General features: G+C 44.8%; 1 protein-coding gene across 3 annotated transcripts in view; it reads left to right on the forward strand.

The window, feature by feature from the left end:
• The first annotated feature begins 2,602 nt into the window (after nt 1–2,602).
• The window catches only part of Fam151b (family with sequence similarity 151 member B), a 33,737-nt gene continuing 11,117 nt past the window's right edge, over nt 2,603–25,222 (forward strand). The window contains exons 1-6 of one of the 3 annotated variants that reach the window (XM_057790010.1): nt 2,603–2,659; nt 8,349–8,474; nt 12,844–13,009; nt 17,248–17,465; nt 18,167–18,302; nt 23,376–23,441. In XM_057790010.1, coding sequence (XP_057645993.1) covers nt 2,635–2,659; nt 8,349–8,474; nt 12,844–13,009; nt 17,248–17,465; nt 18,167–18,302; nt 23,376–23,388 — 684 coding nt within the window. In that variant the 5' untranslated portion in view covers nt 2,603–2,634 and the 3' untranslated portion in view covers nt 23,389–23,441. Of the gene's footprint in view, nt 2,660–2,727; nt 2,801–8,348; nt 8,475–12,843; nt 13,010–17,247; nt 17,466–18,166; nt 18,303–23,375; nt 23,442–25,222 lie in introns of those variants that run through there. The other 2 variants (XM_057790008.1, XM_057790009.1) reach the window with 2 other exon arrangements.

Below are 25,222 nucleotides of genomic sequence, written 5' to 3' on the forward strand. Positions count from 1 at the left end.
TTCAAGTGCTCCGATAAAGGTCCTTGAAAAAATAGTGTTAAGGCTCTATTAATTTTTAATCATAAGATTAAAAATAAGCTTAAGTATCTGTTCTTAACCTGGGGGTCATGACTTCTTTGGGGTCGAACCATTCTTTCTTTTCTTTTTTTTTTTTTTTTCTTTTTTTTTTTTTTTGGATTTTCGAGACAGGGTTTCTCTGTAGCTTTTGGTTCCTGTCCTGGAACTAGCTCTTGTAGACCAGGCTGGACTCGAACTCACAGAGATCCGCCTGCCTCTGCCTCCCGAGTGCTGGGATTAAAGGCGTGCGCCACCACGGCCCGGCCCTGAACCATTCTTTCACAGGAGTTGCCTAAGACCATTGGAAAACACAGACATTTACATTGCGATTCATAACAATAGCAACATTACAGCTATGAAGTAGCAATGAACTAATTTTACGGTGGGGTCAGCACAGCTGTGAGGAGCTTGTTGAGGGCCACAGCACTGTCTAGAGGTGCTTACAGCGGTCCCCACCCCCTTCCCTTCCTGCTGCAGTTCCCTGCTATCCACGGATGACAACAGACTGGCAGAAGGGAGAACCCGAGAGACTCCTCACCACCAACCCCTCTCTGTTCATCTCTCAGGGCTCTCAGCCGTCCTAATGCTATGGCCCTTTACTACAGTTCCTCATGCTTAGTGAAACCCCCGTCCACACAATTATTTTCATTGCTACTTCGTAACTAATTTTGTTGCTGTTATGAGTCATAATGCAAATATCCAACATGCAGATAGTTGGTATGTGCCCCCTGTGAAAGGGTCCTGACCCACATGTTGACAACCACCATCTATCCAGTACTTCTTTGGCTACTGCAGAAACACCTATTTGATAAGGACCTGAAGCTTCCTGAGCTTGAATGGAAAGTGGATCGAAGCCCAGCCAGACCTTTAAACCAGCCTCTGAAGCGGCTCGGACTGGGCTCACCTTCAGAGACCTGCCCTCTGAAGCTTCCGACTCCTGACCCTCACAGCTAAAACCAACTCATAGGAGACTCTGCTGTAAGCTTAAGTTCCGTGGGACTTGTTCTTTGTAGCATCTAGTATCTCATGACCAACACACTAATGTTTTCAGCAGTCAGTAAAAAGAGCTACAGGCTTTTCTGGTAAAATTTTACAGTTCAAGATTGGTGGAGTCCTTGCCACAAGTAGTAGGTGTGAAATGCAAAGAGTACACAAATGTGCAAACACAAGAAGCTGTGTTTCTGGAAGGTGCACGATAGGATCCATGTTTGTGCTGAAAACAAAGCGGACTAAATGGCAGCTTCATCCTAAAACATCACAACAGTTTAACAAGGGATGCCCAGTTACAAGATAAAAGCTAGTGGTGCCTCTTGGGGCAATCACCCACATGTATGGGGCAGCAATCAGTTCAGGCTCCACATAAGGCAGTATGCATAACTGAAGGCCCTCGCTTAAGTAGGCAAACTCCAAGGGTTTCACCTTTATTGGGGTGAAACACCACAAATGGAAAAACCTAAGGGGAATAGCTACAATATCCGGAAAAACCTCCCATACTGAATGTGCCACCCAGTGCCAGGAAAAGTGTAAAAATCCTCTGTTGTCGGACTCAGGGAAGGTGCTATCATCTCCTAACAGTACAAAATAAGTAGATACACAAGGAAACTATATTTCAGCAACAGAATAAATAAAAACAGAATCATGTAGATGTGTTAACTAAAGTGGTGGGGGAGCCACAGCTATGATAAAAAAGGTCCTGCAATGCCGAGGTCAGAACTTCCCAATTGTGGAGCGTTGGTATGTTGACGATCCAGAGACAACCATCTTTTGCTATTATGCTCCCTTAATAGCATTGGCCACTTTTGTCCTGACATCCTTGTGACTAAGGGAAACCTTTTGGAGTGTGTTAACAGCACGCCACTAATCTCCATCAGCCTCTGATAGCAACTGAACCCTGACAACATAAACCAAGATGACCTCATTTGCTGTAAACTGTACGCCTGATGTTTCCACCCGAGTATTTGGGAAATTCCATGATGGATGACTTTCTTAAACAGCAAAAACTCCATGAAACCGCAAGGTATTTGGGGCAGCTAATTTGGTGTTCTTGGACCATGGGCACTCACACTTGGTCCTATAATAAATTCGAGGTGAGGGGTGTGTGGTTTGTGCTTTCTGTAAAGAAGTAATTAAATGTGTAAAAAGGAAAACTAAATTTAAATGCCAAGATACAGGCAGAAAACGAAAAGCTATAAAACGATAGGGCTAATGTGTTTTCTGAGATGGAAAATTCTGGCTGGGCTGGAAAGAGACTACGGAGGTCTGGTTGAGGCTAAAAATAATTGCCATTTTAGTCAAAGCGACTTTCAAATCATTACCCTCTGAAAGGCTGGGCCAGAACCGAGTCCACTCGTGCTGTCACGTGATGTCTCCTAGCTTTGCAGCCCGCAGCCCCCTGGGACAAGTAGTTCAGCGATGCAACTGGACGTAGCGCCCCTGCCTACCCAGCTGCTACAATGCGCGTGCGCACCAATTCCTCAAGGCGCCGAGGTTCCGGTCATCTGGCTTCCGCCACCCAAGGCCACGCCCATATGTGCCAACCCTTAGCGCCTGCGCAGACGGCGGCGTCCGTCCATCACCATGGCAGCATGCGCTGGGGGCCCAGGTAAGCGCCGAGAGCTGGGCGGGCGCCGCCTACTCCTTTCCCTGTTCTGGTATTCCGGAACTAAACGCCAGCTGGGTGTGGAAGGTTCGAGAATGCTAAACGTGTGAAGGAGGCCTGGTGGCGGATTTTACAGAGACCGGAGTGAGTGTCTCCATGTCACAAGGGGGCTTTTAGGAACAATTTAGGGTAACTCACTTGTTTCAAATACAAACTGAAAATTCGTTCTTAATATAAAAAGTTCGGAATGATCCCGGAAGGGCTATGCTCCCTGTCTTAAAACCCGTTTTCCCCTCAGGCTTCTGCTGTTGGTTCCTTGGTGGGTCCTTCCGGAGACAGCTTACTTACCACATTTTAACACGCATATACATGTTAGATAGTACTTTGTATTAACCCGCTGAGGATCTTTATACAATGTATTTTGATCCTGTTCACCCTTGCCCTTCCCACATCTCCTCTCAGCCAATCAAACCTCCCTCCAACTTCGTTTCCTTTTTGTCTGTTGCTCTTTTTGTCAAACTCCGAAGAGAAAATAAGACGGTTTTCCCCAGGTTGGAGGCCTCCCTCTGGTTTGGGGCTGTGGATTTTAAGGAAGTCTTTGTGGCTGTGTATGATATGTGGGTTAAGGTGACCCTTTTGGCCTTCCAAACCCTAGTGAACCTGATATCTCTTAAGTGTGTTGTCTCATGGTCCCCACAAGAGAGAGGGGTATCAAAATCCCAGTGGGGGTGCTGGAGAGAGAGCTCATTTGATAAACTACTTGCTTTGCAAGCGGGAGGAACAGAGGTCCATCCACAGAACACGTGAAAACCAGCTACCCCGGTACAGGTCACCCTGGAGAGGTGGAAACAGCTCCCCGGGGGTGGCTAGCAAGCCAGCCAGACTTGTCTGTTTGGTATGCCCCAGGCAAGCAAGCCTCCTTTTCTCAAAACACAAGGTGGAGGCTTCCAAAGAATGACACCTATTCTTCAGGAGCATGTGACGTGCACACACGGGCACACCACTTTACAACATAATGACAACGGGTCTTTTGAGCACAGTGTGGAGAAGACCCTGATGCCTTAGTTTCTGATCCAGCAGGAACAGCCTAACTGTGGCCTAAGGACATTTAAACATAGAGGGGCATTCTGACAGAGGAGACATAGCTCCCGCCATGCGGCTGCAGTTTTCCGGTTCCCTTGTGTCCAACGCTTTGCCCAAGTGGTATCGGAAGTCTGAGCCAGATTTCCAAGAGCTAAAAGCACGGTGTTACCAGGAGTGCTCCTCTCCAGGAGGTGTGGGTGGCAGTGTTCTTGTCTTTCTGGCTCCTTGGCTCATAGGAGCTCTTCCTGCATCTCTGAAGCCAGAAAGGACTGGTGGGCTTCCCCTCACTACATCACCTCAGCTTTCACTGGCCTTCCTCCCTCTAGATTTAAGAGGACCCTGTTGTTGACATTTATAAACTCAAATAAACACCCTCCCATTTCAGTCATCTGAATAGCAACCCAATGCCATTTGGAACTAAAATGTCTCATGTCCTCACTTGCACGAAATAAAACAGAATCCCTGAATTCACATAGGCACCTGGCTGGCAGCCTTAACTCCTTCTTTGCTGTGTAACTTATTGTTGGCTGGTACCCATTATTCCTCCTGCACCACTGCTCCTAATGCTTTCCTTACTACTGCCCTGGAATTTTTTTTTTTTTTTTTTTTTTTTTGGATGTTTGAGACAGGGTTTCTCCGTAGCCTTTTGGTTCCTGTCCTGGAACTAGCTCTTGTAGACCAGGATGGCATCGAACTCACAAAGATCCTCCTGCCTCTGCCTCCCGAGTGCTGGGATTAAAGGCGTGCACCACCACCACCCGGCCTGGAAATCCTTTTGTACATAGATAGTTGCCTTGTTCATTTGAAGGGCTGCAGAATGGTCCAAATTAGTGACCGCAGACTTTTGAAGTTTCACTCTCTTGCTGTTATGAACAGTTCATTAAGTTTCCTGAATGAAATGCATTCTCCCAAATGAATTTATCTGTCTATGGAATAAATCCAAAGAGTAAATTTCTCAAAGAACAGATATAAGAATGACACCCCCCCCCCATGGAGTCCTGTGTTCCAGTGCTAGGTCCCTAGTTGGTGGAACTGTTGGGGGGGTGTGGCCTATTGGAGGAGGTGTGTCACTGGGGGTGGGCTTTGTTTCAAAAAACTCCATGACAGGCTCAACCCCACCTTGCCTTCAACTTTCAAATAAGATATAAGCTCTTAGCTATGGCTCCAGCACCTTGCCTGCCTGCCAGCTGCCATTCTGCGAGGGTTGTAGACTCACCCTCTCAAACTGTCAGCAAGCCCCCAACTAAGTGGCTTCTAAAGTTACCTTGGTCACTTCTAAGAGACCAAATTCACATGTTTCAAACATTTTAAAATCAACTGAGCTGCACTGTGATGCTCAGTAGGTGCGTTGAATGTCTTTTGAGTTAGGATATTCTAACCCAACAGTTAGTTTATCTGGACATCACCCCATCGTAAGTCCCTAAGTACAGAGCAGTAATCTACCCAAAGATAAGGTATTCGACTTACAAGTCCTGCATCCTTGTGTCTTGTTGCTGATTTGTAAGGTTCCTTTATGAAAACTCCAAATGCAGTATGAACGGCCGGAAGGCGCCATAGCAAAGCCTATTGTCTAGGTGTGTTCTGGTACCCTGTGTGCCAGGGAAGAATGACTAACTTTCTCAGTCAGTTGATCTCTATCTATCTGTCCCTCCTCACCTCGTTTTAGGCAGAGTTCTACTGTGCAGTCCAGGCTAGCTTTGAACTCATCATCTTCCTGTCTTAGGCTTCTGAGCTATGGGATTCAAGTGTCCAATACCACACCTATTATGTTTCTATTATGATATATACTGTGATGTAATTGTTTTCTTCTTTGTTGGTATTTGTCAGAACTAAGAATTAATGTGCTTCCTAAAATGACTAACTCAGATATTTAAAAGATGATGGTCATGCATACTCTTGCATTTGTGAACAGGGCCCTGTGTTTGAGGGGACTGCCGGGAGCAGCACAGGCTGCTGGAGGAAGTTGGGGGTGCCGCTGTGGGCAGTGGGGGGACTCCGGGGCAGTGGGGGGACTCCGGGGCAGTGGGGGGACTCCGGGGCAGTGGGGGGACTCTGGGGCAGTGGGGGGATTCCGGGGCAGTGGGGGGACTCTGGGGCAGTGGGGGGACTCCGGGGCAGTGGGGGGACTCTGGGGCAGTGGGGGGACTCCGGGGCAGTGGGGGGACTCTGGGGCAGTGGGGGGATTCCGGGGCAGTGGGGGGACTCCGGGGCAGTGGGGGGACTCCGGGGCAGTGGGGGGATTCCGGGGCAGTGGGGGGACTCCGGGGCAGTGGGGGGACTCCGGGGCAGTGGGGGGACTCCGGGGCAGTGGGGGGACTCCGGGGCAGTGGGGGGACTCCGGGGCAGTGGGGGGACTCCGGGGCAGTGGGGGGATTCTGGGGCAGTGGGGGGACTCCGGGGCAGTGGGGGGACTCCGGGGCAGTGGGGGGACTCCGGGGCAGTGGGGGGATTCTGGGGCAGTGGGGGGATTCCGGGGCCAGGGCTAACTCTGGGGGCAGTGGGGGAACTCTGGGGGCAGTGGAGGGGGCACTGGGGACTCCCCTATTTTTTCAGAGTGCTTGCTAAGCCACAGGCTGGCAGGTGCTGTCTTTCCAACTCCTCAGTTCTATGACTAAAGGAGTGGTTTGTAATTTGGTATGTCAGAATCCACATGCTGGAGCTGGGAGGAAACCGCCGGCTGCTGTGGCCGAGGACCTGGGTTCAGTTCCCAGCACCCACGTGACAGCTCTCAACTCTCTGTTACTCCAGTTCCAGGATCCAGTGCTGTCCTCTGGCCTCTGCAGACAAAAAGCACACACATCGTGAACATACATAGGCAAAATACTCAGACACAGAAAATAAATCTTAAAAATGAAGCCCACATGTTTATGGGAGATACATGCACTTGGATCAAAATGAACAGAGGTAGTTAAAAGAAGTCCTATTTTCTGACCAAAGATTCCTTTTCCCAATGAATAGATATTAAAGATTTACTTTTTACTTCTATTTTATATATGTGAGTGTTTGCTTGCATGCGAGCCTGTGCTTTAGAAGGGGGAGTTTTCCTGCAGGAACTGGAGTTAACAGATTGATAACAGAAGGGCGTTCATGTTGGTACCGGGAATCAAACCTGGATCCTCTGAGAGAGTGGCAGTGCCGTTAACCACCGAGCCATCTCTCCAGCCTCGACTTTTCCTGGTATCTTACTTGCAATGTGAAATAGCATTTTTTAGACTTTTTTTTTTTTTTTTTTTTTTTTCGAGACAGGGTTTCTCCGTAGCTTTTTGGTTCCTGTCCTGGAACTAGCTCTTGTAGACCAGGCTGATTTTTTAGACTTTTGAAGGTTGCCAGGCAGAGTTAAAAAGTCAACAGTTGGCAACGTGCGTAGGCACTGCACTGGATAACGGTGCTTAGGGAGGAGATTAAAGGAAAACCTGGTACGCTGTGAGTACTTGGCAATGTGAGTGTTACTTGTGTCTGTCTGTGCTGACTGAGCCTGTGATTGCTGCCTTGAGTTCAAGCCCTCAGCGGCCCAGAGGGTCATGCATGGTCTGAAGGCAGATTTGCAGTAACACATGGACTCACGGTGTTAAAGGGGCTCTGTGGACACACTTTCAGGACTTTCGGTCTCGCTTGGCGGGGACACACACACAGAACCTCCCTCAGTCTTTTAGTGTAGCTTTGTCTCTATGCAGAGGACCTGGGTTTTTGGAGGACACAATGTAGACTTTCTGCTTTTCAGTGTCTGCTTCTTAGCATTTTTTGTCTTCCTGCTTTTCACACCTCCAGTCTGCAGAGCACAGCACATGGCTGCTGACTGCAGCATGATTTATGTTACATGTACCGCAGCCCACATGTCACAGTGCATATATGTATTGTGAATCTGCTTTTCCTAGCCTAATTGCTTGGTTTTTCTCTCTCAATATATCTTTTGCGCCTTTATATAAAAACGTTTTTAACGCTGAAACCCAGCAGTCCCCCACTGTGGGCACATACCATGGGGAGGAAACCACTTGTAAAGGGATGTGTGTGGACATTGTTCACAGTAGCCAAGGCGTGGAAGCCCCCAAGTCTAGTGACAGGCTAATGGGTAGAACAGCATTTCGCGCTAACAAAGCCCTTTCTAGTAGCCACACATGTGAGCCCAGGAGATATTATTGTGCTTAGTGAAATAAACCAGCCACAGGAAGAAAATATGTTGCATGATCTCTTTTATTTGTAGAATGTAAAATTTCTCAAATACATAGAAATAGAGAACACAACATTGGCTATTCCTGGGAGAGATGAGGAAGTGTTGACCAAAAACCAGCAGATATGCAGAATGAGCGAGTCTGGAGATCTAGTGTACTCCATGAGGAATAAAGGTAGTGAAAGTGTTCTGTTTATGAGACTTATGCTTGTGAGGTTCTAGCTTCTCCTCATGCATGTGCGTGCATGTGTGCACTTACATTTGTACACATGCACCAACAAAATTTAAACACAGTCACTGGAGAGAAGATGGCATGCTTATTCGCCTCAGCATAGAAACGGTTTTACTCGCCACGTGCATCTCACAACATTGTGCTGTCCACCTTAAACATGTACTCCATCAAAAACAATATTCTCTGTCATGTAAATGTTGTTATTTCAGGATCCTGGAGTGAAAATGTACTGGATTATTTTCTCAGAAACAATCAGATCACGACAGAAGATGGCGCTGAGATCGTCTGGTATCACGCGGCCAACCACAAGTCCCAGATGCGTGAGGCACTGAGGAGTAAGTGGCTTCTGCTATTTCTGCTAAAAATTATTTTCCTATTCCTATTTTTTTGAAGCAGTCTTTGGTATGCAACCCAGGCTGGCATCAGCATTCCAAGTCCAGAATCCAAGGGATTCCAGATATGAGTTGCCACACCTGACTACTTCAGGTTACTTTGGGTAATTTACGAACTCAGTACATTTTTTGAAATCCAAGTGAAATGTCGATGAGTTCGCTGGATTGGGAGCCCGTCTGCCAGAGTCAGTGGACAGGAGAGTGCACAGTTCCCTTGTACAGTGGGCAGCAGCCATGTCCCAGGCAGTGGGCAAGAGAGTGGGCGGCTTCCCTGGAGAGTGGGCAGCAGCTGTGTGGCCGCAGCTGGACTTGGCTCTGGAGACAGACTCCCTTCCAGAATTTGAGCACGGGTCGATTGCTACAGTTAGACATCATCAGGCTCATTTCCCCCTCAACTGAGTTGTGCCGTTTGTCCTAGCGTCACAGTGTAACAACTTGACACCCATCTGCTACCCTGCTGCTTCATCTCCTACCATCGTGTAGAGGATGCGTTCTGTTTACTGGCGCTCCAGACCATCACAGTGACCTGAAAACCCTGCACAAGCTAGCTTAAGTCTCAGATCTGCCTGCTGTGGTTCTGATATTCCCTCTTTGCTGGCCTTCCAGCTCCTTGCATGGCTGAGCCCCTGCTGTCCTCACACCGGCTGCTTTTGTGTGCTTTGCAATACTGATGTTGACCCCAGATCCTGGAACACCCTGGGCAAGCACTAACACTAATCTATGCCCTAGCATTCTTTTTCCTTTTTTTGCTTGTCTGTGTTTTTCGGTTTATTTGTTTTATGTATCTGGGTGTTTTGCTTGCATGTATGTCTGTGCACCATGAGTGTACCTGGTGCCCAGAGGCCAGAAGACTGCATCAAACTCCCTGGGACTGGAGCTACGGATGATCATGAGCCACCATGTGGGTGCTTGGACTGAACTCCAGCTGCGGAGCGGTCTCTCCAGCTGGTCCTTTTAGTTTTCATTGAATGTTCTCTGTCGTCTAGGCAGGGCTTGATTGAACTCTATCTCACCAGCAGTGGGAGTTACAGAACTGTATCACCCCGCTGGGCCTGTTCCTGAATCCCGACTGGAACACTCCCCCCACGCTAAGGATCCTCCGCATCTCCTTGCCTTGTACCTTCCTTGTTGCTCCTTAGTGAGTGTGTTTCTGAGGTTTGCTGAGGTCCTGGCGTGGGTTGCTGATGATTCCTTTTTGCACACAAAGGAGTACATTGTATCCACAGAGCATGTTTTATCCACTCCACAATTAAAATGCAAACTATTGTTTGCATTTTGGGCTGCTACAAACCCTGTTACTGTCTGCCCTAAAAAGAAGTCAGCAGATGTGAACAGACACAGAGAAATGGTGTTAAAATACACTGAAGAGAAGCAGTGGTGAATTCCCAGAAATGGGATGGCACTCCTGAAAGGGAGGGGATAGAAGTCCTCCTTGCAAGAAAGACCAGGAGACAGTCTCACTGTGGGATGCCCAACAGGCTTGATGGCACAGTCTCCCATAGTCTTGTTAAGGAGTTAATTTTGCTATGTAAGTTGTTTTTCTCGAGGCTGACCTCTGTGGAAGGTTCTTTGGGCCACGAGAGATTAGACATGGGTTACTAGAAGCCAGGCTACGGGTGCTCATGGCTTCAGTGATTGTACCTGAGGAGAGGGTCCTAAATCTTCACATCTTTGGCCAGCACCCCAGTCTGTACGAATTGATATATGTGACTGCAATTTAGATTTGTGCTTCCTAGAAACTTAAATACCCGTGATGGGCTGGCAAAGGCGGTTACCCCCATCCTGACAGCACGAGTGGAATCCCAGGGACACACACGGCGATGGCAGGAGAGAACCAAGTCTCACACGCTGTTCTCTGCCCTCCACAGCACAACATGGCATGCGTGTGACCCCATAAACAAATACAATATGTAATGATTTTTGTTTTGCTTTGCTTTGTTTATTGAGACAGGGTTCTCTGTAGCTTTGGAGCCTGTCCTGGAACTCACTCTGTAGACCAGGCTGGCCTCGAACTCACAGAGATCTGCCTGCCTCTGCCTCCCAAGTGCTGGGTTTAAAGGTGTGCGCCACCACCACCTGGTTCAAAATATGTAATAATTTTTTAAAAAGAGAAATACCCTGGAGCCTCTGGTGGTGTCTTTTGGGAAGTGGTCCCATCTGCTACTGACTGCTCAGACCTGATTGTGAACTTTGGGAACCCACAGACTTTCATTTAAGTCTCTATTTGAACTACCTCTCTTCATTTTGATTCAATTGTATTTATCTCCCATAAACATGTGAGCTTTATTTTTAAGATTTATTTAATAATTTTCTGTGTCTGAATGTTTTGTCTGCATGTATGTCTGTGTCCCATGCATGAATATTGTCTGTAGAGGCCAGGAGATGGCACTGGATCCCTGGAACAGGAGTTACAGACAGTTGTGAGCTATCATGTAGATGCTGGGAACTGTACCCAGGTCCTCTGCAAGAGTAGCCAGAGTGGCAACCACTGAGCCATCTCTCTAGCCCCAGCTTGTGGGTTTATTACACTCCTCTCGTCAAAAGCCACATGCCCCGGTTGCTCTGTGGTGGTCTTCACTCTGGCTTGGTTGGTCTGCGGGTTCGGTTACTGTGGGCAGATACTCTTAGTATTCTACGTTCTCTTCATCCACTGTGGGGGTGGGTGCTGTCCTGAGGCTTAGAAAGGCCTTGCAGCTGCCCTGTTGGCTGCGTTGGCACTGGAATTATATTTTATTGTAGTGCTCTGATTTGAAGGTTTTTCTCCAAACTCATCTAAATTTAATTGCCAGTGGCATTGTATGGAAAATGGAAGTCTCTAGAAAGATATTTGGGGCTAAGTTGAAAATCCTTCTTTAGTATCCTACTAAAAATCCCAGCAATTAACTATTTATCTTCTTTCTTCTCATTATTAATGTAAGTTGTTCAAAGAAACCAGTTGACACTTGAAGCATCTCCTGGAAACCACATACATCAACTCCACAAATTCACTGGTGTCCTCTCCTCTCCATCTTCTGCCCTGACTACAAATGACGGTGATGCCAAGTTTACTGTTGTCTAAAACAGATAGCTCAGTAGGTAAAGGTGCTCGCTAGCAAGCCTGTCGACTTCAGTTCAGTACCCAAACCCTCAGGACAGAAGGAGAACGCCAGCTCTCATACATTGTTTCTGATTTCCACGTGCATGCCGCATGTACATGCATGCACACAGACACATATATACACAAAATAAAGAAATAACTATAAAAATTAAGACAGATGTCTATTCTCAAGTCAGTTCATGAACCGTTCCTTTTTTACCTGCTAAGGCTTCCCCGGGTCCCAGGGGTGGTACTTTATGTCAGGGTTTCGTTAGGACAGCAGCCGCTGTCTGTTCTGTTAATCTCCTGGGAGCAGGCATCCAGGGCTAGGGTGGTGGTGAATGCCTGCAATCCCAGCATTTGGGAGGATGGAGTAGCACAGCTACAAGTTTGAGGCAAGTTTAGACTGTGTGGTGATAGTCTGTCCCGCCAAACAGGCCACTTTTCAAAAGTAGCTAAGTTTTAAATCGAAGACAATAATTTTTGTGTAGCATTTCAGGTATGAACAATGAATGTCCTTGGATTCTAATTTGAATATCAAGAAGATAATACATGCAACTGTCTATATATCTGTGTGTGTATATGTGTCTGTGTATTTGTGTGTATGCATGCATGTATGTATATGCATGCATCTGTGTATCTCTGTGTATAAATGTGAATGTATGTGTCTGTATGTATGTATGTATGCATATGTGTGCATTTGTATATGTATGTGAGGGTGTGTATGTGTGTGTCTCTGTGTATATATCTCTGTGTATGTGCAGGTATGTGTGTATGCATGTGTCTGTATCTGTATATACAGGTGTTTATGCATGTGTCTGTATCTCTGTGTGTGTACATGTGTCTGTCTATGTGTTTGTGTGCATGCATCTGCATATTTGTGTGTGTGCATGTCTCTGTATTTGTATCAGGTTTGTATATGTCTGTCTGGTACCATAGGTAGAACCAGAGTCTTGCTCATACTATTAGGCAAGCAGCACTTTTGAGGGACACTCTCAGCTCAAATAAACTATCTTTGCTACTAGAAAACTCCAACAATACTGAACAGGCTTCCCTTCCCTTTCTGTGCTCCCTTTACCAGAAAGGATTTGTAGGTAGGGTAATTCCTTCCCTCTTCCTCCCTTTACCAGAAAGGATTCATAGGTTGGGTGATTCCTTCCCTTCTTCCTCCCATGGCACGCTGCTTCTGTAGTTTCCTCCTTGTTTGGCAGTAACATAGCTCTCTTACTTGGGCAGGTGCTGCCCACATGATAGAGGCTGATGTCCTTCTTCCTAGTGATGGATCAGAGCATGGCCAGCCAATCATGGCCCATCCTCCTGAGACATACAGTGATAACACTCTGCAGGAGTGGCTGGCTGAGGTCATCAAGAGCAATAAGGGCATCAAGCTGGATTTTAAGAGGTATTTGTACAAACATGCTTCTTACTGTTACAGAATTCGCTTGCAGGAAAAGCAAACACGTGCGTCTCTATCTTTGATGTACCTAAGGTGTACCTATCTTTACACCTCAGTCAACTGAAAATGAAATTTTAGGCCTTTATGTGTTTCCAGAATAGACTTAAAAATGTTGATTGATAAGATTGTTCCTTTAAGACTGAAGTCAGTTTTTATATAGGAATGTCTTACTTTCCTCCGTAGATGGAAAACAGTACTTTTCTCTACCAGTGCTCTGAAAGGAGAGGCCGTTAACAGAGCCATCCGTGCAGATTCGGTTTGACTGCTTTGCATTAGCAGAGAGGCTTTTCTGAGGCCTTCAGTAATCACATACCCTTTACAATACTATTGTTCAGGAATTGACCATGTGTGTGCTAATGGTTCTCATTTCCCTCCCAATGGCCATCGCAGGAGATTTGCCTTCTATTGCTTTTGGCAATACAGAAACTTTAATACCTGGAGTTGCTGGGAGGCAAAGTGGCTTCCCACAAGCCCCCAGCAGCCACTGCCATTCAAACACAGAAATGATGGCGACCCGACCTGCCTCTGCATTATACATACCTCAAGTTATCTCTGGGCTGGAGAAGCAGCTCAGCAGCTAGGAGCACTTGCTGATCTTCCAGGAGACCCAAGTACGTCTCCCAGTACCCATGTCTGGCAGCTCAGAGCAGCCTGTAACTCCAACCGGGGATCCAACACCCTCTTCTGACTTCTGCAGGCACCTTCACCGGTGTGTCACACTCATAAATAAAAAAAAAAAAATTAAAAATCTGTAAAATCAAATTATCTCAGGATGTGAGTAAGGATTTGAAAAGCTTGTTGGGTTGCTAAGATGACCGTCACTGTTTGTGAGTGAATGCCCAGCAAACCTTGTCAGTTTGTTGTAGCGAGTATCTGTATGGATGTACAGGAGTCTGGATTGACAGGGATGGGTGAGATTTGTGGGCGGTTTTGGTCCATCAGCTTCATGGACAGTCTTAGTCCCGGTGGGCATCACCGAGGGAGTCACCTGAGGATGAGCGCTGAGCCAACCTCAGATCCCAGGGCCAGTCAGTAGCACTGGGCAGTTTAAACACTTAGCCACTCCTCTTCCACATGTGCAGTGTTTCGAGTGTTTGCTGTTGTCTGTGAGGCCATCTTTGGCGCCCGTAGATTAGCTTGTGCGTTTGTGAGTTTTAGCTGCTATTTTACTGGCCCACAGAAGGGGCAAGCCACTAAAAATAAGTAAAAGTAAGTTAAAATGTATCTTGTAAGCTTTATTTTATTTTAAATTAAGTGTGTACATGTCTGTGTATGTGTGTACATGCATGGCAGGTCCTTCAGAGGCAATTTGAGGACATCAGCCTCCCTGGACCTCGGTTACAAGTGATTGTGAGCCCCCAGCCTGGGTGCTGGTAAGCAAACTTGGATCCTCTGCAAGAGCAGCATACAGCATGCTGATTGGGGCTGCAGAGGTGGCTCAGCAACTCCGAGTGTGCGCTGCTCTGCAGAGTAAGAGAAGAAACGTGTTACACGGTTCTGAAAGCTCTGTGTGTTTTATATGTGGTCCCCATAAAAATCCCAAGAGCTTCTGTTCTCACCTGCGTAAGAAGAAATGGAGGCTGAGGGGTAAAGACCCTGCTTCTGCCTAGATGCTTGGTAGTGGAGAGCATCAGCCTGGCTGGACATGGAGAACTCACTTCTCTGTTCCCGTCTGTGATGCTTGGGCCTTGTGCACGCTAAGTGCATGCTCCAGAGTACACGTTCTTCTTTTCTAGTGTGTGTGTGTGTGTGTGTGTGTGTGTGTGTGTGTGCGTGTGTACACTCCACAGCAGGCTCTTGGGGGTCCGAGGACTCTTGCGGGAGTCGGGTCCCTCCTTCCACAATCAGGTCATTAGACTTAGCAGCGAGCACCTTTACCAGATGAACCCTGCAGCCAGCCTGAGTGTTAAGCAAACCCCTGAACTACCTCTGGAAGTGGAGCTGCATGGTATTTTAGTGGATCTTGCATTATGCTTCTAGGTTATTTTATATAGCATACAAATGATAATACATGATTACAATATGGCATTATGATTGTCGTGTAGTAATATATGATGATGTTTAAATTTCATCTGGAGTTTTAGCTGGCTCTGGGGTTTTAAAAGATTTTCATCTAAAACACAATGTTAAGTTGCTTCTTATAAATTGGAGATGGTTTTTATTCTGTTGCCTTGGATTTGTAAGAAGGCCAGATAAGGTAAGATGCTAGGTGTTATCAGTTTGCTTTCGCATCACCGTGACAAAACTGTTTGGCAGAGACAGCTGTAGAATCTTGGCTCGGGATTTCAGATGAATTTCAGTCGGTCCATTTCCCTGGAGAGGACAGATGCCATCTGGGGCAAAGCTCTTGGATGAATCGGCTCCCATGGCGGCAGACCAAGAAGCAAGCTGGGACCAGGTGCAGGGAGAGCCTTCCCAGGCCTGCCCCTTGAGGTCTATTCTAGCAGCCTAAAGAAAGCCTTTCATGGCCTCTGAAATAGTGCCTCAGGTTGGGAGCTGTGTGCTCAGCCCATCTCAGAAGCGGTTCAGAGTCCGAGTGTAGCTGTATGCTGTAGCTTTGCTGAGTCTTGTTATCTGGTTGGTTGGTTGGTTTTGGTTTTGGGGTTAAGATCTTGAACTTTAACTTTGAACTCTCTTCATAGTCGCGGCAGGTCCCCCCCACCACTACCTCAGTCTCTGGTGCACCTAGCTTTGTTATCTTGTTTTGTTTTTTGGGACAGTGTTTCCCTGTGTAACCCTGGCTGTCCTAGAACTCACTCTGTAGGCCATACTGGCCTTGAACTCAGAGATCCAGCTGCCTCTGCCTCCCAAGTGTGGGATTAAAGGTGTGCGCCATCATGCCCAGCTAGTTTTGCTGTTTTTTTCGTTGGATTTCCTGCTGATTTGGGCTCTTCTGTGGTTCCCTGTGGATTTTAGAATCTGGGTTTCAACAGACATGAATGTAATAGAAGTCAGGAAGCATTACAGATAAATAAAAGCATCTAAATTAGGACCTACAAGGTCCTGCCTAAGACTTACTTATTAATCCACTAAAATCTAGGGTGTCCATTTCAAAGACAGTGGGGAGACTATGAAAGGTACAGGAGACTGGAGGCCGAATGCCACGTGTCTCCAGCTTTAACACACAATTTAATAAAATGTCTCTCCTTAAAGAGTAGGAGTTACAGGAAGGAAACGCAGATGGACACGCCCGTCCTCGGGAAGAGTGCTGTCTCTCCATCCCCGGGTCTTAGCCCTCACCACAGTAGCACAGGAGCTCTTTCTCCTGGTGAACCTTTCTAAAGGCGCAGAAGGGGTCATCTTTAAGATCGGAAGAACCTTTAGAAGTAGTGAGGTTTTCCAGTTAAGTTGGTATGTGTGTGGATTTGAGAACAGTAAGACACACATACACATACAAAGTAAAGTAAATATGATAAACTAACCTTAATGTTTTTTAAACTGGGTGTGGTGGCACACACCTTTAATTCCAGGACCTGGAAGCAGAGGCAGGCGATCTCTGAGTTTGAGGCCAGCCTGGTCTACAGAGTGAGTTCCGGGCCAGCCAGAGCTACGTAGTGAGACCTTGTCTCAAAAACCAACAGATAAAGAAGTCAAAACAACAGCAAGAGCTGTTGTGAAGTCTGTGAGCACAGCCGTGGAAGGGGGAGAAGACAGGCACCGTTGACTTGGCACTGAAACCTTCTCCCTCATTTCCACAGAAGGTGCTCAGAGCGCAGAAGAACCAGGTTTATATTAGCTTCAGGAAATGCTTTCCAGGCATTTTATGAAATGTGTTCATGTCTCCACACTCACCCAATCGTGCATGACGGAGAGACCTTGTCTCCCGCAGGATGTCAGAGTTGCTCTTACTAGAGACTGAGATGTGGTAGACCACTCTCAGAGCATGCCCAGCTGTACCCGCTATTCCCTGGGGTGATTGGAAAGTGAACATGTCTATCTTTTCTTATATCATTTCACATGTAGTGACCCGAATAAGAGTTGTGAAGCCCCCGTTTGGGTCATAGGTACTGGTATCAGTCATATAGTGGTAAAATCTATAAGTCCCTTTCATGAAATAGAAGCATAAGTATTTTGAGGTAAATTGTGTTGTCCCATAGGACATTTTACATTTGTATTTTGAACCTGAGAGCAGTTAGACATTCTCAGAGCAGGGCGGTTCACTGGTCACCATCTCTCTCTGTCAGTCTGGCAGCCGTCAGAGCATCCATGCTGATCTTGGAGAATGTGAAGCATCTCCTTCAGCGTCCTGTGTGGATCAATGCTGATATTCTTCCCGGGCCAAATGGAAGCAGCAAAGCCGTGGATGCCAAAGCCTTTCTAGACACCGTGACGTCTTCCTTTCCAGATGTGACCTTCTCCTTGGGTTGGACAACAGGCTGGCATCCTGAGAGAGTCAATGAAGGTGGTAATTCTAATCAGGTGTTTACTGTTGGTTGAGTTAAAGTATCCTCCAGTTGTAAAAGCATCCCGCGCTTTCATACAGAGCTAAAAAGTCCATCCCACGCAGCCTGAGGGCCTAAAGGAAAGATGTACCCTGTGGGGGTGGGAGGAGGGCGCGGGGTGTGTGTGTGCCCTCCCTTCGGTTACCCCTCATAGGCCCAGATGACATCTGTCCACATGCTTCCATGGAAGCGTTTATTTGCGAACTGTAGAAGAACAAAGGTGAGCAATCCCACGTCGGTCTGTGCAGACGGGTAACGGCCTCTGCTCTCGCTTTCCCACGCCGTGTACAGCAAACTCAGTGTTGGCTGAAGTTCATACACGCTGCTTTCCAGGCAGTCAGGGCCGGAAGAGTGAGTGTGGCTGAGGACACAGCTCTGGCCTGAACATTTCCCTGTTGTTGGGCAGCTTTATGATGGAGGACTTGATTAGCAAGAGCCAGGGCTTCAGACAGCACCATTGAAGCACAAATAAAAGCCATCTTTTCCGTGCATTACTGTTTTAATTTACTGGGAAGTCAGTGGAGACTTTATGAACTTTCTAGGATCCCATCGATAAATTAGTGACAGAGTTGTCTTTTTCTGGGTAATTTGGTCTTTTAGTTAATTGACTACCAAGATTCCAACCTGAAATTTACCTACCATTCCTTCCTTCTCACTTCAGGCTACAGCTGGACAATGGTGAAAGAGATGGCCTACATATGCCGTGGACTGACCCAGCCTGTCACGTTTCCTGTCAGGGCAGCTTTGGTCAGGCAGTCTTGTTCTCAGTTGCTGTGGCTGTTGAAGAAATCAAACAGGTATGAATTATCATCATACCAGCCTGCGGTGTGGATATGAATTATCATCATACCAGCCTGCGGTGTGGGTGTGCAGATACTAAAGCTAGAAGGGTGTACTGGTGTTTGCCTGCAATCCCAGCCCCTGGGCAGTGGAAGCAGAAGGATTAGAAATTCAAGGTAATTTTCAACTACAGAGGGAATTGGAGGCTAGTCCGGGCTACACAGACTCTATCTAAAAGGAAAAAAAAAAAAAACAAAACATGACATAATAAATATTAAACCAGGATGTGTAAGAAAGAGAAGGAACAAAAACTGGTACGCTCAGCACAGTTTCCCTTCTCAGCAGACCTGAAGATCAGGCCTTACTCCACTGTTTCTGCATATAGTACTTCCAGGTAAATGTTGTCATCCTTTAGTTATAAGCTAAAAATGCAGTTTGTCTTTGAATATTACCATTACATAAATATTTTTCATACAAAACTTTAATCTTTTGATATACAGTGAAAAAAAAATTAGTTGGGGCTGGTAATATGGCTCAGCAAGTACACGTTAGCCACAAAGGCCTGTTGACCTGATTTCTTTCCCTGGGACCCATGTAATGTAGAAAGGGAACTGACTCCACAGTGTGGTCTTCTGACCTTCATACATGAGCACATTCGTGCGTGTACACACACACACACACACCAATAATAATAATAAAATACAACAATAATAATGATATAAATATACATTTTGAGGGCCGGAGAGATGGCTCAGTGGTTAAGAGCCAGTACTGCTCTTGCAGACTGAGTACAGTCCCAGCCCCTGCGTCAGATGACTCTCAGCTGCCTGTGGCCCCAGCTCTAGTGAGATCCCACCTCCAAAGGGTACCTGCACTCACCTGTACAAACTTACACACAGACATGCATATGTATACATAATTAAAAATAACTTAAAGAAATATAATAAATAAATGAATTTAACTTAACTGAACCATATATTAAATGTTAAAGTATACTCTAAAGGTACAAATATTAAAACAGCATGGGTACTACCCAGAAGTCAACCCAAAGCTGTCCCAGAACTTAGTGTGGATTATTTGATGGCAATGCAGCCATCAAAGCAATGGTCTAATAACTGGGATAGTACCAGTTAGCTATCTAGAAAAAGCTATGTTTACAGTCTTCCTTAGTCTTTTTTGCCAAATATATCCCCATTGAATTAACACTTGAATATTAAATTGACAGCGCATGAAGAATAGGCAAGGAATGGCTTTAAAAAAAGATTTACTTATTTTATGTGTATGTGTGTTTCACTTGTGTATCTGTATGTGTACTGTGTGCCTGCCTAATGCTCGCAGAAGCCATTAAAGGGTATCAGGTCCCCTGGAACTGGAGTTACATGGTTGTGAGCCACCTGTAGGTGCTGGGAACTAAACTTGGGTTCTTTACAAGAGCAACAAGCGTTCTTTACCACTGAGCCATCTCTCCTCCAGCCCCGATGGCAGCTTCTTAGCGTAGTTTCAGATGGTGTTAAAGGAACCAAGTGCAGAAACCATGAAATAAAATTTTGAACACATAAAAATAAGAAACTCTAGAAAAAATGGTATTGTAATACATGTCAGTCAGAGAGCTATAAAGGATTCTAACACATAAAATTTACAACTATTTAGCAAAAGGCTCGATTTAATAGTTCACCATGTCAAAGAGAGTAGAGGAATCAGGCATACATTTATCATAGATGTAATCTGATCGATTTCTTTGAAGAATAATTTGGCATGTACTGTGGATTTCATCAATAAGGACGTATCTTCCTAGAAGTTTACGCACACACAGAGGAGGTACTAGCACATTTCAAAGCGTTGCTTGTAATTATAAAGGACGTGAAACATGCCGACTGTCCTCCAGGCAGAAACTGGCTGAGTATGCTGCGGCGGGCCTCATGGTGGAGGAGGAAATGCTTGCAGTAGGCCATGCGGTAGGCTCCTGTTTTACCACGAATGAGTCTCTAAGATAATTCTGTCAAGTGAAAAACATTAACGTGCAGGATGACCTGGGCATTACGATTCCACTTGCATGGGAAAACTGAATTATAAAATATTTATAGATGACTTAAAGTTCAAATTGTCTGAGCAGTGGTAGCCAACATTATGGTGGAAGAGAAACGTTAGATGATACCAGACAATAGACTAACCGGGGTCTTCATTGCAAACAACTGGAACCAAGTCTGACTAACAAGTAGAAGAGAGATGTATTGAGCTAATGAGGAGTTTGTTATTTTAATAGTCTGCAATGCTTTAGACATTCTCTTGGGACAAGCATGTCATTTATTAACTCTTATTATTATTAACTCTGCTTCTAGTTTAGTTTGTTTTTTATTGGTGTTGGATAATTACTCTAAAGTCAGCTAGCATACTATATTAATTTTAAAGATTACTATTTAAATTATGGTGCTCAATTAAATTATAAAAATTAGATTCTCCTACATAACTCTAATGTCTTTGAACATGTCTCTGCATAGTCCTGTTTGAGAAACCTTCTCAGGATAAAGAGATTATTTTCATGGATACAGAGTACTTAGTGGTCATGTGTGTAAGCACCCTGAGGTTAGAGCTCGGCTGGGAGCACCCAGCAAAGGCTGCGCTCCACTCGTGTGCTGTGTGCAGCATTTCCACTGAACGCTCACGATGAGTTTGAAAGGCCGTGTCTCATCCTGAAAATTTTGCAGCTCACAGAGGCACCTGCTAGTCTAAGAGCCCTCAATCAGAAACAATTCTTTCAAACATAATCCTGATGGGCCTCGTAAAATGCAGAAGGCAACTGCCAGCAGATATTGCTGGGCTGTGGGCTGGGACCAAGTCTAGGAGCTTTTAGAAGGGTTTGTTTTCTGTTAGGCAGAAATTGCACATTTTTAGATATCTGCTGTCAGGCCTTTCAAACTGAAAGTGGTGGACTATACCTAATGATTTTTCTGTGGTTTTACACGTGGAGGGAGATGACGACAGGAAGGTGTTTCAGTGACCGTTCTGTGCGGTAAGTTAACAGGAAGTTTTTTATAGCTTTGCTCTCTTTTCCTTAGTAAAGAGTCTCACAAAATATAGAGAGATGACTGATTACTTTTATCCTTTGTTCTGAATTTGTATAACAATGTTAGTGAATTATTAGTAGCTAATTAATCCATGAGTCATTTTTTTCACAGGAAGGACAATGTTTGAGAAATATTTTTTAAAGCAATGAGTTCTAGTGTCACAAACAGTATAAATTACCAACATTTAAAATATGGCTCTCAGCTCATATGTAAATGTGCGTATAAACACACACTCCTCTCGAGATGACGGGGAGTGTCACCGCGTTACACCTGAGGTTGTCGTTAGAGATGTGACACCATGCCTCATGAATTACTCTGGATTTCATTTCTCTTCGTATTTATGAACTAAATTCTGTTTTCATTATGACATGTTTATTAAGACATTGTCTTGAATTTTGCATGTGTACATGTGTGCAATGCACACGTGTGTGTGTGGGAACCCTTTGCAGCATGCCAGTGCTGTGTGTGAAGTTGCCTGATGCTTAAAAGACTGGGAGCTAAGCCTCTTTTTATTATTCTGATACAAACAGTTTTTCTTCTCCTTCAATTTATCCCCTAAATACATATCAAAGGAAGTAGTTGAAAATGAGTAGCTAAACAGATACTAATCATTACCAATAAAAAGACAATTTAGAATTCATTTCAGTATCATTTTATTAATGTATAAAGACAAATATGTTTTCATTTTAATACTTTACCTCTTAAATTGGTATTAAAATATATACTTCAGCCTCACAATAGTAGCAGATACTTAAGGTTAAGTATATATATGTACACACACACGTACATACACACACACATACACACACACACGTGTTTGTATGAAAGGGGAGCACTGGGTATTTCATCAATGCCAGGCAAAGCACTTCTCCAATGAACTGTATTCTCAGGCCTTAAAGTTTTCTGTTTTGAAAAATGAATACCTATGGAAGGGCATTTTTTTTCAATAGTCATAATGAAAGTCTAATACAAAATAAGTTTAATTAAACTTTAAATATATGTAGCAACTGTCATTGTATTACCCAAAATAAGTACAGTTGAACTTTGGAGCAGTGGTTCTCAACCTTCCTAGTACTGTGACCTTTTAATGCAGTTCCTCATATTGTGGTGGCCCCTACCATTGAATAATTTCGTTGTTACTTCATCACTGTGATTTCGCTCCTGCTGTGATAAACATCTGATATCTGATATGCCACCACAGGTTGAGATCCCTGCTTTAGACACAGGCAGAAAACTTAAGAGGTTTTTTTTAAAACTTTAGACACAGGCAGAAAACTTAAGAGGTTTTTTTATAAGGGTGTAGAAAAAAACACCCTTATAAACCCCATCGTCCTTACAGCTCTAATGCCTTACACTGCTTGAGGTAGGAAGAAGTCAAGGGTTTATTATGTATTTTAAATTAAAGCAAAAGCCCTAAGATGTTTATCCAAGTTGACTGACACAAACAAATCTGATCAAGATTCTACCTTAGAAGACTAAAGGTTAGGCTGGGAATGCAGTCAGTGGGAAGGGCTGGCCAGCATGTGGGGCCCCTAGTGCACTGGCCAGCATGCGGGGCCCTTAGCACACTGGCCAGCACCAAATAAATGATGAGAACAAACCCCATCTCTTTGTTCATGATCTGTGTGGCTACACTGTGTTTATGATGTATTGCTATTTTTAAAGATTTTTTTTAAGTTTTAAGTGTGTCTGCGTGCGCGTGCGTGTGTGTTTGTTCATGCAGACACACATGTCAGCACACACGTCACTTCAGCTGCTTGAGTTACTATTGTGAATTAGTTCTTTATACCCTGAATTGGTTGATATGCGTATATCTATATATAATATGCACATGCAATGTTCACATGCTATGTGTATGAAGGTCACTTATTTTTACACACTTACATTATGCTCAAATCTTCTAATAATTTTATCATTTTAAATGGTTTTCAGTTGATTTTTGAGTCTTTGAAGTGAAATCTTTTTAAACAATGATATTTTTATCTTTTGAAATTTGATAGCTTTCACCACTTTTCCCTTTTTCAGGTTTGTTGGTTAGTGTTTCCAGAACAAGGGTTCATAGCCAGGGGAAGCCTGGCTCTCCAGCAGATAATGCCTGAGGACATTTTGGTTCTGGGACCTTCTGTGTGTGGCTCTTGTGCCAGGATCCATGAGTGCGTTCTAGGACACCACCCCACTCCCCACAATGTCATAATGTCCTTATAGAGAATTCTAGAAAAGTGTCCAATTGTGGTGATTATGGGCATTGTCAGTGTGAAAGCTTTTCAGAGCTCACAAAGATGCCAGTATAAACAAGAATTAAATTCCTATGTGTGTTCAGTTTACCCAAATGCTTCTTCTGTTCCCATGAAAGCAGTCTTGGCTGGGTATGGTGGGCACATGTTTAATCCCAGCAGGCCAGCAAAAGCAGGCGAATCTCTATGAGACCAGCCTGGTCTATATTGCAAGTTCTGTCCAGGTCAGCCAAAAAGAGAATCTTCTTTTCCCCCCATGCCTAGTAGTAGACTATTTATTGTGCTGTTTTGCAGCCTTTCACCCCCCCCCCATTTCTCTATTGTATTTGTCTTGTGCTTCTCAGTTCTGGTTCTATATTGATCTGCATGATTTTCCTTCTCAGTTTGAGGTCTGAGCATTTCATACAATGACCTGCACTTTCTTATGTACTCGAGGATATCAGAAATGACATTTCAGTGGACTACATGTGAAACCCTCTAAAGCGGAGGCTTTGGGGAAAGCTGAACTTGAACAACCTTTCTGTTTATGATTTAATAAATGATCTATTTCTTTTTAATGGCCTTAGAAGCCAAGTCTCATAAATTGTATTTTCTTAGAAAATTGTTCAATGCATGTTTTTAAATTTATTTAGATACAGCTGACTAAAGTAGTTTATTACTGTCTTAGTTTCTTACAAGCCTTTAGTTCCTTGATGTACCTTTTCCATTAATTTTTGACTAAATATTTTGTATGTATGGTATATGGATGTGTATATGTTCATATGTGTATACATGTGCATGCAGATGCTTACAACCCAGAGAATGTTGTCAGGTGTGTTCCTCAATCACTCTTCTGTGGACATAGTTTCTGTCCTGCCCGGTCCCACAACTGTTCAGTCCCAACAAAATACATAAAGGCTTATATTAATTATAAATTGTTGGCCTATTAGCTTGAGCTTATTATTAGCTAGTTCTTACAACTTTGGTTAACCCATAATTCTTATCTATGTTTAGTCACGTGGCTTGGTACCTTTTATCACTGAGGCATTCTCATCTTGCTTCCTCTGCGTCTAGCTGCTAACTACAGACTGAGCCTTTCCTCTTCCACGAATTCTTCTAGTCTGATCACCCCACCTATACTTCCTGCCTGGCTACTGGCCAATTATTGTTTTATAAAACAAAATTTACAAATCTTTACAGAGTATAAGAGCATTATCCCAGACTGGAGAGATGGCTCAGAGTTTAAGCACACTGGCTGCTCTTCCAGGGTTCCTGAGTTCAATTCCCAGCAACCATATGGCTCACAACCATCTATAATTTGATTGGGTTCTCTCTTCTGGCATGCAGACAAAATGCTGTATACCTATGTAGAAAGAGGAGAGCAGGCCTGCTTTTCATCCTGCCCGGCTCCCGCATGGCTAGCTTTACACCCGAAATAACAACACACAAACTGTATTCATATAAACACTGCCTGGCCCATTATATCTAGCCTCTTCTGGCTAACGCTCATATCTCGCTTTAACCCATATCTAATAATCTGTGTAGCACCACGAGGTGGTGGCTTACCAGGAAGATTCTAGTGTACATTCATCTTGGGCTGGAGCTTCATCTTGTCTACCCTGGAGAGGAGAGGCATGGCGTCTGGCTCACTTCTCTTCT

Source organism: Chionomys nivalis, chromosome 15, assembly GCF_950005125.1.
Source record: "Chionomys nivalis chromosome 15, mChiNiv1.1, whole genome shotgun sequence".
Lineage (NCBI taxonomy): Eukaryota > Metazoa > Chordata > Mammalia > Rodentia > Cricetidae > Chionomys > Chionomys nivalis.